This window comes from Sciurus carolinensis, chromosome 2 (assembly GCF_902686445.1).
Source record: "Sciurus carolinensis chromosome 2, mSciCar1.2, whole genome shotgun sequence".
In the NCBI taxonomy this organism is placed as follows: domain Eukaryota; kingdom Metazoa; phylum Chordata; class Mammalia; order Rodentia; family Sciuridae; genus Sciurus; species Sciurus carolinensis.
The window spans coordinates 147900785-147913352 of NC_062214.1; the positions used below are offsets into that span (position 1 = coordinate 147900785).

General features: G+C 31.3%; 1 protein-coding gene across 1 annotated transcript in view; it reads right to left on the reverse strand.

Moving 5' to 3' along the window:
• Positions 1-806: 806 nt before the first annotated feature.
• Positions 807-12568, reverse strand: part of Mdga2 (MAM domain containing glycosylphosphatidylinositol anchor 2) — a 757479-nt gene continuing 745717 nt past the window's right edge. Inside the window, exons 15-17 of the mRNA XM_047541595.1 lie at positions 12391-12521; positions 3846-3951; positions 807-1249 (exon numbers count right to left, since the gene is read on the reverse strand). Of these exons, the coding sequence (XP_047397551.1) occupies positions 1161-1249; positions 3846-3951; positions 12391-12521 (326 nt within the window). The 3' untranslated portion in view covers positions 807-1160. The remainder of the gene's footprint in view (positions 1250-3845; positions 3952-12390; positions 12522-12568) is intronic.

Genomic DNA, 12568 nt, shown 5'->3' on the forward strand with positions numbered 1-12568 from the left:
CTCTGGTTGACCCATTTAATAACCTGGAAGAAAAACGTGTTGCTCCAATGTCTGGTCTCAATGGAAGTTATTCTCTAATGGACGATAAGCCAAAAGGCCATGGCTGTCTAGGAGGTTAAACAACACATATCTTATCTGCATGGGCTTACGCAGCAGCTTCGGTCCTTTCTTCTTCAGAAGCGGCTTTGTTGTCTTGCCTGTAATTTGCACGTTTAGGCTCTGTAGTTTGTTTACAAAATAGTTTTACACAAACCACTCTTAGCAGTGCAAGCTTCTGAGTTGAAAATTATTCAGGCTTGTTTCATTGAAGGCACTTGGTTTCCATGGCAATTTATAAAAGATGGTGGTTTGGTTTCTTCATTGGAACAGATGACGTAGTTTGGGTGTTCAAGTGGCCGCAAGCAAACTCCGATAAGCCTGTGTAATATGTAAGCCCAGGTTTACCGTCCTGGATAGTAGTGCATGCAAAAAGAGACAGCATACAGTTATCTAGCTTAGCCATTGGAGGGGAAAAATAATAGTAATAAAAGTGGGGTGGGGATAAGGTGGGAAGGAACATGAATGCTTTAAATAATTCTGAGTTCGGGTTATTTTCAAGGAAGGGTAACAGCCAAAGGTAAAAGGGCCTACATTTATTTAATTCTATACGTAAAACCTTCTTGAAAGGAAAATAAATGCCGCTCTTCACGTACCCTGTTTACAGTGAGGTTTTTGTTGGCAGGCCATTAGGTTTCCATGGTAACAAGCAAACTATTCATTTGAAACAAAACCAGCCATGACTTTGTGCTTTGACGAGGATTTCTATAGCGCTTTTTTCTTTCTTTCTTACTTTCTTTTTTTTTTTTTTTCTTTTTTTTTTTGTTTGTTTGTTTCCAGAGTTCAACCAGATGATGCTGTAATCTTTTTAGCCACAAAAGCACCTGAAGGTCTCTTCTCTACTCAGGTCAAGATTATCATTTATATGTAGTTTGGAATAAGTTATACTTCCATGATGTCTTTTTATCCCCAGTGCTTAAAAAAATTTGTTTTTATTATTTTATTTTTGAGTCAGTAGTCAGTGGAGGAATCTTTGGTAGTTTGTTTTTTCAGTGTCCATTTACAAAGACTCTTTCTTCATGCCAGTGCCTGGTGAATCTTGTATAGCCTCTGCCAGGATAAGGTCACCTTCGAGGACTTAAGATAGAGATGAGGACAATAACCGGAAAAAGCCATATATGAACTAAAATCCCAACAGCACCATCAACGGAATCTAGAGAAAAGGAAAATGAATGCCAAAAGTGAAATAAAATAAATAAGAAGTATGAATATTCTATGCAATATTAATATAACTTTGGTGCACTAGCAACACAAACAATATAGGGAAAAATTTTGGAAAATAGTTGTGTTTGTCAATTTTATTTCTAAGGTAAGCAAAAAAGGAAACAACTAGGTTACATAGGCATTTGATAAAATAAAAATATACGCAAATTTTAAATTGACATAATATTCTATAAAACGGTTCAGAACAAATTCCCACAGGTTTATGACTGAGCTTCACCTCACAATTTTGCTAGCCCTAGGAAAGCAATCACATGGAGGCAATTCTCAGAAATCCTAAAAAGTTGTTTTTTGTTTTAATTTCTTTCTTTCTCCCCGCTCTGTCACTCCCAGCTTCTGAAATGATTTAAGCCTGAAAACTGAGAGAAAAACTGCTTCTGTTGCAAAGTTGGAAGGAATGGTTACGGTTAGAGAAATTTCACTACTGTAACAGTAGATTGCTTAGGTATAGATCATTGTTTCACTATCAATTATGTAAATAATTTTCTCTGTAGTTTAACTTTTACAAGCACCCTGAAGTCCAATGGAACTAAATAATTACTCCCACCAATCTGCCTTGAGATTATCCCTCCAGTTCCTATTTCAGTTAAAACCTGCTGCCCTCATGATGCTTCTTAGAACGCATACCTGACCCAGGGGGGCTAATACAGTAGACTTGATAGTACATTAGCCTGCCTAAATTTGCTAAATAGTTCTATCCTAGGAGAGAGCTGGACTTGGAATGAAGAGGCATACAACCTCAGCTCTTAGTGCTGTGGGCCATACCACCTTTTAAGGCTTGGGAAGGATTACGAAGAGGTTTTTGATCTTCAGGCTGGTCTGTACTTAGGAATTAGTAATAATTTAATATTCAACAAACAATCAACTTTCATTCATCAAAATGCACTTAACAAATGATAATTAAACAGAGACAAATGTAACAGAATGTTTTCCCATTTCAAATAAAATATTTTGTTCAACTGGTATACTTTCCCCCACTTAGAGAGGGGAAATAAAAATACTACCAGTACATATAGATTTAACCTATTTAAAATAGACACACATCTTTGGATTTTCTAGTTGAAGAGAAGAAAAATGATTATAAAATGTTCTATTGTGTAATAATGAAGTCCCAGTGGGCTGTCATAGTGATTTCACAGTGGCTACCTTACCATTTCTGTTATCTACTTTAGGGAGTAAATTATGTTCTTTTGTTTTCCTCTTTTGGAAAGTTCAGTTCAATTTTAATTTATAATTTTCAATGATTAAAATATGAAAATGCAAAATTTCTGAATAAGGTTGTAACTACCTTCAGTTAATATAATCTTATTGCCACAGATTCAAGCTGTAGAATTCAAAATAAACCACATTATCTGAAGAGAATGAACATTTTTTCTGTGCATTAGACAAACCCAGTTTATTTGGTGTAGGTGCTTTTCTAAAGCAAAATTATCCAGATCCATGGAGAAGTTTTTACTGAATGTGTATTTTAAATGCTAAGTGCAATAACAAGAAACTATGAGCAAAATGGCTCATTGTTACAAGTAATCTTAGTTTTTGTTCTTTTTCAGTGCTGAAGAATAGAGGTAATTCAGTTCATCTGAGCAATCACTGGGTAGTTGTATAAATTTGACTTTCAACATCTAGACTGACATAATTTCTCACTAAATACACAAGTTAACAAAGACTCTGATTTGCTCTAGACTTGTACAATATGGATTTTTATGCTTTTATATATGCTAAATTATTGATGAATTATTTGTGTAAATTTGGTTTGATTGCTCTTTCTTTATATGACCACAAAATTAAAGATTCCAGGTGGGCCTAAGAATTGGAGGAACTTTTAATAGGAATAATTTTACATTTACATTTCAAATGTATAACAAGGGTTTGAGGATGTTAAGAACTAGTTCAACATATAATTCTAATGCCTTTTGCATTATTTATCACTTTTATTTATTTATCCTTCTATGAAAAAATGAAACTGTGGTGGAAAAATTAAATTTAATGTATCACTAAACCCACAATATTCAAACCTATGTAAAAACCAGAAGCCAAATTACTAAACAAGATTGTGGGCAGATAGGAGAGTAATTATATCTGAAAGAGGGGGCTACTCCATTACTAAACACATATATTAGGGTGTTTTATTTTTTCAATACTGAATCTGTTAAAATGGTTGACAAAAGTTAGATATAGGAAATATATTTTCAAACTGTTTGAGGAAAAAAACAGATATAGTTATATAAAGTGGTATATAGATTCCCAAAATATTTTAATAAAAGTTCTAAAAAACCCTCTGAAATAAATAGTATAAATTTAAATAGTTTAAATCTTATTTAATAGTGAACATGTGCTTACTTTATGTAATTTAAATCAAAATTACTTTTATATTAAAATTGATTAAGAATATCTTCAAACATTTAACATTTAAATATAAGAAATTTCTAAATAAATTAAAATTTTGTCTATTGCAATTAGAATACATTAATTTAATAGTTAAGGTACTTCAGCATTATATCGAAACAATCCCAAGAAAAGACACTCACTCTTAGTTGTTAGGTCTTGTTTTGCACATTCTCCTTCGGCAATGGATACATCATCAATGGCAATATCACCTTCTATCCCCGGACCTCGAATACCTTCAAAAATGAGCTACAAATATGAAGGAAACAAACCTAAATGTGGAGTTTTGATCGACAAATGAATTTCAGTTGAGAAATTGAGGAGAAAAATGTAAACTTGTCAATAATCCAATAATATAATGTAATATATAATATATAATTCCCTAAGAATTAAATAACACCATAAAAGCAACTACTACAAATTCTCTTTTAATTTTCAAGAGTAAGAAAATAGTTTTAATAGAGCAATCTTTTTCTGAAATACACTCCTTCTGGTTTTCTCTAAACATATAGCACTAGAAATATTTTAAGTAATAAATCAATTCTGAGTTCTGTACAATAGTTCTTATTAAAGAACTATGAGTTCTTATTAAAGCATAGATTAGAGGTTTACCATTTCTGAAATAATTTAATCTTTTGGAAATAGATTGAATAGGTTCTTCATTTTCCTTATATTTACCTATTATTTGCCTGTATTATTTTACTTTTTGTATCCTTATTTTAAAACCTGAAGATATTTATGAGTCTATTTATGTTGAATGTCTAATGGCAAACATTTGAATTTTCATTGTCTGCAAAGAGATGGGTCATTGAGGCTTAATGCATAAGTATTGAAGAATGAAATCAGACTGTCTTTATTAGTAAATTCTGAAAATAATTACATTATATACACAATTAAATTTTTATTATTCCATTTTTAAAGAAATAAGATCTTCCAGAATTTTCTCTATAACCTCCAAATTATTCCTTGCTTCCAGCAAACTTTTTACTCCTTTTGATACTAAAAGGTAACCTTGTATCGAGTGTTTTATATTCCCAGAGAGATTGAAAAATAAAATATTTACTTTGTTAACACAGTAAGTTTTTATTTTATGTAGGTATTTTAAATGATTGGGTGGAATGTAGTGTATATTTCTGCGTGCATGTCGAGTTTTAATTCTGGAGTAAAGGAACAATGAGAATGTTTTAGCATGGAAATTTTGGTCTAATAAATGAAAAGTCTTCTTAATTATTCGGAATTTTAATTTTAACAGATAGTAGCAGAGAGTGGAAGCAGAAAGTCCACTTGTAGAGTATGATTCAGAACTTGCAATGAATTCATAGGAAAGACAAAGGGATTATATTCCCATGTGCTTTCTGTGGGAAAGTTAGAGTCTAATGGGGTAATTAAAACATTGTGAATCTGTAATCACTTTAGATTTATCCATGTGAAGCTGAAGTTAAGATTCTATCATCTTGGGAAGGAAGCTAGAGAAACAGACCTGGATGCACATGGATTTCCTTTAGCTATATAAAGGTGAATAGTTTGATAAAATTTTCTAATTTTTCTTAAAGTACACAATTATTTTCATTAGTTCATTATCTGCAGGCAGGAGTCAATATAAAAGGATGGGGTTGTATTTTAAAATCAAAACTAAAATGTGTAAATTAGCAAAATCATTCCCGAACTTTTCTCAGTCACTTTTCTTGGGAATCCATATGTTAACTAGAACAATATTGTCATTGCTCAAAGCATTTAAACCATGTACTGTTATTGCCTTTAATGTTTCAGCACCTCCTTTTTCTATTAATTTCCTATTTCTTCTCTTCCTCCAACCTCTCTCCAAACCTTGATCAGATGACAATGTTGAATCTAAGATTGTGTTGAAGATAAAAGTCCTGAAATGGAGAAGGGTGGAGAACAGCTACTTTGGTGGCTGGATTGAGAGGGAGTGTTTTGGGAGCAGATGTTATTTACATCAGGAAGTAGATGGTCTGATGCAAGGTAATATATGTGCTCCTGCCTGCTGGCATTGTGTTCACTGCATGTGTGCAGTTTACAGATGAGCTGAAGATGAGCTTTCTTATGTCCAGAAGGATGCCGACACCTCCCTTATATGAAGTTTAGCCCTTGCTGACACTGAATAAGGCTGGATGGCAATTAAAGGTTTACCAATTTACAAAGTCATTATATGTGTTTACTTTTCCAAGCATTGATAGTGCCTTTTGACATTGAATAAAGCAAGCTGATTTCTTTTTACCTTGCAGGAGTTTTAGATATCATGTAGAAACAAATCCAGGAATTGGTAATTCTTACTAGTGTGATAAAAATACTTTATGACAATTAAAACTCTTGGCAGAATCATAATTAGCCTTTTTAACATTTATTTGCAATCTTGAGATGATAGGAAATCCAATTCGACAGGCCAGAAAAATACTACAATCTTCCTCAGACAAAGGTCCTGCACAGTATGATTTTTTTCTTTTGAATTGGCATGGCAGTCTTGCTATTGAGAAGATATGGATTTTTAAAAAACTGATTCAATCCCACAAGCAATATTTATTGCATTTTTGTTTATATTCTAAATTTTGACTATAATTTTATTTTGAATTATTGTAATTAAATTCCATATATTCTAGTATATTCATAAATGCCTTCTTGACTAAGATCTAAGTATAATTCTTTCTTTACTTTGTGAGGTGGATTACAGAATAAAATTAGGTACTAAATTGAAAGAATGTTCCTTAGTTGAACTTTTAAGCCTTTATAAAAATAAATCTTGAAAGATAAATTCTTGTCAAAAATAAAAATGAGAAACTGTAACAGTCCATTAAAATATGATGCATTTCAACATGGAAGATGTGATCTACATATACTGAAAAAATGTTATATTTGCTTTGAGAAAAAAAAGGCTCTTTTGTTTAAGAAGTTAAATTACATTTTTATAAGGTTTCATCAAGATTCTGACTTTATTTCAAGTTTTATCATGATTACAGGGCTAAAACTATGTTCCTTTCTTCTTTGTACTTTAAAAATGCATTTGGCTTAATTGACTTGAAGAAGGAATTAATAGCGGCTAGATACCCGGGGAGAAAATGTTGAAGTTTAGGTTTCTTCAAAGAGGAGGAAATTATGCAAAATCTGTTTTCTTCCCACACAACCACATTAATATTGTTTAAAGTGGTTTCCTTTAACTGAAGTGACAAGTTTCAAATGTAAACGTTTTCACAGTGTGTACACGCAATTCAGCAAATTTAATATTCAGGAAATACATTATAACAAGAAAGTTAACTCTTGGTAGGCAAATTCAAGTGGGTATTAAAAATTATGTGAACTTCTGTAGTGAAATTACACCACACAAAAGTGTTTAATCAACTAACAGTTTCATACAAACATAGTTCATGAAAGTATATAAATATAGATACCAATATACAGATATGAGTAGATGATGCTCTTAAAGCTGTGTTCAAATACAATTTCTCAGCAAGAGGAGAAGAGCTACAGCAACACTATTGAGTGAAAGTAGCTGAGAGAATCACAGAATACAAGGTCTTCTGATGATCTGATTTAATGTTCTTGGTGTCTTCTGCAAATATTCACAACATATTTTATTACTGACGAGAGATAAATTGCTCTTGATCATTACTGCTGAAGCAAGTGTAAAAATGCAAAATTGCAGTTTGAGGATTGACTGTGCTTATCACTTTGAAAAACATCAGGATATAAATAAATTTGAAAATATAGCTATCACCCTTAATAATGTTACCTCTATTTTAACATTGTTTCAGCAAATAACTGAGCTATTCTGAACCATTATAAAAGAAATTTGGGGCAGCACAATAGACCAGGTGCATTGTTTGGGTAATTTTCCATGTTGAGACTAACCCAAATATTAAAAGTGAGTATAACATCACAAGACTGACAGTTCAATTTGCTGGACAAATATCAATTGGTTGTCAAAGTTTTTAATCTGAAATAATACATGAGCTTTTGAATCCTGGTGAACACATAGGAAATAGATCACATTGTGAACTGCAATCAGAAACTGTTTTCAATGGTTAAACCAAAGCCATCATGATGTCTATATATAATTGCCCTGGAAGTTGGCTTTGAATGTCAGATATGTAACTACATGAGCATGGAATGTCTCCTAATGATTACAGTGTTTTTGCAATTATTATTATTACTAATTAGAACATAAAGGAATAACGATATAATGAGAAAACTTATTCCCTTACCAGTTCTTATTTATTTTTAATTATTCATATCTCAATTGTCTTAAAACCATTTTCTTTAAATGAGATCTAAGAATTGACAATCTCTAAGAATCCCTTTCAACTAAACTAAAAAAATACAAACAGGATTTTGTGTCTTATAATGTCTCTTTATTACTTCCCCTAGAAAACATTTGGAATATACTGTAAAAGTAAAGCATTAAAAAGGGATTGGCTAGCTATTTTCCTCAGAATATGATGCAAACTTTAAGTAACACTATAAAGTTAGCAGTATATTAGTTTTGTTTTTTGGAAATAGGGCAAATATTAAATTTTCATCACAAGCACTGAAATGATAAATTAATTCTAGGGAAAAAAAAAAGGCCCCTGAAGATATTTCAGTAGAATAAAACTTCTATTTGCCCTACAGAATAATAATTTTATTTTCAATTAACCAAACTAGTTGGGCACACTCAGACTGCAAGTAATTGTTTTTTGAAGGGTTTATAGATCAAACTAATTTAAAAGCATGCAATTTCAACATATAAAACATATGTTAGTGAAACAGAGGCTCAAAGTTATATACCATTTAAAATTCACAGAGATGTGCCTTGATAATTTATAAATGATATTTTGAGTAAAAAACTATGTTTTCTGAAATAATTGAAAATAACAAAAATCAAAAGCAAAACAAAACAAAATTATAACGAAAATTATGGCATGTGATGAGTAGTGTCTTGTTTTCTTGCATAATCAAGATTTATGAAATTTTAAAAGACCTTGGCCAATGGACACAGAAATATGTTGGGAAATAAAAGAACATAGAGGGAAAAATAAAAAATATAATTTTACTTATCCTTTCTTCCCTTTGTAATTTAAACAGCTTAAAATGCAATTATTCAAAATCTTTACTTTTTAATTGACTTTCACCCAAAACAGAGTAAAATCAGATTTATCTTTCAACCTAAAACAACCAAATGACTAGATACAGTATATGAAACAACAGTGTTTAGAAATTGGATGTGAGATAATGAAAAACGATCCTTGAGAGATGGAAATCAAACAATGTGAGTTTATGATTACCATTTATAAACCATGGCACAAGTAGATATAACCAAGGTGAAATGGTAGCAAATCTGACTTGAGAACATAGAACTGAGAACCCAAGGAGACAAGGTAGCTAGAGTATCCAGGGGACCAAATGTCAGAAAGAAACACTTTGAGAGAGAACCACTCTAGTTTCACTTGAATTTGGAAAGCAAGACTTAAAACGATCAGAATGTTTTTAAGTAACTTAACCACACTCCTCCAAAAGTTCCAGAATATTTAGAGAAATGAACAAATATCCCATGCCTGTCAATATAAAATTCATAATGTCTGGTACCCAAATTACCATATTTTCAAAAAGCAAGAAAATAATAACCCATGAAAAAAAAGAAAAATCAATAAACCAAAAAACTAAAAATTGATAAAGATATTAGCATTAATAGATAGTAACTAAAATAGTTACCATAGCTAATTTCATATGCTCAAAATATTAACTAGAAACATAAAGATATTCCATAAAATGATTCAAGTAGAATTTATAGAGGTGAGAAGCCAAACAGTTGAGATGAAAAAAAGAAAACACTGAATAGGACTAAAGGTAGGCTGGATATTGTAAAAGAAATGATTAGTGAATATAAAAACAGTACAGAAACTACCCAAATTAAAACTGAAAAGAAAAATAATTCACAGTAGAAAAAAAAGTCAACGAGCTGTTTAATATCTTCAAGGGGCTTTATATATGTATAATTGGAGACTTAGAAGGAACAAAAATATGTGAAAAAAGGTTAACTAGAAAATCCTCAAATGTTACAAAAATATAAATCCATGGATCCAGGATATTCAGTGAACCCTAAGCACATAAAAGATTACAAATAAATCAAAACATATATATGATAATCAAATTTCTCAAAACTAGTGATAAAATAAAATCTTAAAAACAACCACAGAGAAAACTCACACAATATACAGAAGAATAAATACAAGCATATCCACAGACATATACTTGAAAACAATACAAACAAGAAACTAGAATATCTTTGAAGTTCTGAAAGGAAAGCTGCAATGTTATAGTCAGAGGAAATGTTTTTCAAAAAATGAAGTTGAAATATATTTTTTCAAAAGCACAAAAGGTGAAAAGAATTCGTCTTCAACAAACACATACTTCAAGATATGTTAAAGAATGTCCTTTAGGCAAAACAAAATTGATACCAAATGGAAATGAACTTTTCAACTCTATAAAACTATCAATAGGTACAAAAAGCCCCAGAAATGGTAATCACATTGAGAACCAACTATGGAAGCCCACTCTGAGTTCAAGGTTGGAATGAGAAGGGCTGAGTGCAGCAAAGAAGAACTCTCCAAAGTTGGGACCCTTATGAATAAAATTTTTATACATATGAACATTCTCCAACATCTGCTTCTTGTACATGTCTCTTTGTAATTGAGTACATAATACCTGCAGCTACAGAAAGTATATTGTCTTTCATAGTGAGCTGTAAAATCTGTCTGCTCCACATTTACCCTGACCCCATGCTTCCTGGTAACAAAAGTTAACTTTTTTCAAGCATCAATGCTGAAAACAGTCCAGATGGAGTAAGATGGATGAAATCACAAAGAAAACAACTCCTTTGTTTATAAACTTGATTGTAGGACTCTGCCTCTTTTTGTTTCATTCGTTTCCACATTTCCATCTCCAAAATTCCAAACAAAAATTTCTGGTAGTTTTCGTATAAAAGCATATCTTGAAATTCATACTCTTTTCTGTACCAATTTCTTAGTTTATCCTTTCAACATCTTTTATGGATACATTACAAATATGTTCTGGGATTATAGGTGTGAGCCACCATACTAAGCAACATGTTACCTTAAAACAACAAACGGAGTCATGGACCATATCATCTCCTGAGTAAAATCTTTGATGACCCCTCATGGTCTAAGCTCCTTTGCTTCCTTAACCTCATCTCTCAGCAGTCCTTAACTACTTTTTGTGTACTGATTCCAGATAAACATTTTTGTATCTCTCTGGTAAATCCTGAAATATGACCCTGACTTGATTCTTCACTCTGCTCTTTGCTAAGTGGACTCCTTTCTTTGCTTTGCAATTCTTCTCAGTTCAGGTTTCACCTCATATGATAGACTTTTCTTGCCCTCTCCTCCTGGTTCTTCTTCTTAGTTAGGTATAATCCCTATTACTGCAATCATTACAGCATGTGGTTTATGTATTTTTATGTGTATTTCCATCAATCTAAACAAACATTTTTTTTTTCTTTAAATCTCTATACCCAGCAATGTGTCTGTAGAAACTCAGAAAGTATTCTTGTCTATGGGAATAAATGCTTTTCCTGTAGGTACTCCATAGATGTTCATTAAAGTAACAGAAATGTAAATACAGGATTATCCTGAGGCCATATTGATATAACTATTCTCTTAAGTCCTTTTATCTGTATTTGATTTAATAATTTTATCTTGAGGAGGCAGTCATACAGGAAGCAAAATTATATATGTAGAAGGAAACCTATCAATTTTTTAGGAAGAAAGGCTCTTTGATGCTTACATATGTATAATCATTTCATATTAAGGATATGTTTATCAGTAATGCTTTGGAGTTCAGTCTTTCCCATTTGAATTAAATGATATGTTGCCACAAAATCAATTTTCACAACTGTGTTGTCCTTCATACAAATAAATGATTCCTCTATTTTTCCACAGTCAGATGATTTGATTTGCTTTTATGTATTTATAGATAATTAGCTAGTCTCACTTTTTTCTTTACCAGTGTGAAGGAATGTATGCCTTTTTATCATCCTGGTTAGATTTAGAAGTTTAATCTCTAAAGCAATTAGGATTTTACAGATTATATTACAAGAAAGGACATGCTACTAATTAAAAATTAGCATAATTGAGTCAGTCTCTGATTTTCTATACTCTTACCATATAAACAATGAAATGCACCTAATGAATCACTAGTAGAAAAAAACATTCAATGCTATAAGTATGTTGTTATAAAATGCATTTTGATCCTTTTGAAATAAGGAATAGAATTATAGATCCTATTAAATGAATATATTTGTTAACTATATTTCATTACCTTTTAAAAATAGGAAAATATTTGGATATTTTTATTATGAAAACTATATCATTTTTCTTCAGGGTATAAAACATACACATGTGACTTTATAAAAATGTATCACATTTCTCCAGGAAAATAACTTGAATTTTTATAGATTCTTATTCAAACATATTATTTAATATGTGCTAATTAATAAAGGAAAAGGTTATTTCTCTTTCTAAGACAGGTGTTAGAACTAAGAGAAAGTTAATCATGTGTTTTTTGTGATACTCATATCACAGAATTTCTGAATACTTCCTTTACTATTTGCCTAAAATCTACCTTTGATGTTATGCACCAACACAGAAATCTATGATCAGCAATGACTTCTTTTCTTACCTGAAATGAAGTAATTGGATATATATTGACATGAGCCTCATTCCATCGTTGTCCTTTATTCCCACTGGAAGACCACAGTGGATTCTCTATTGTTGTCTGCCCTTTCAAACGTAGATACACATTTAAAACACCTAAGAATAAAACAATAAAATTTAATTTGGTATATTTGTTTTAGTAT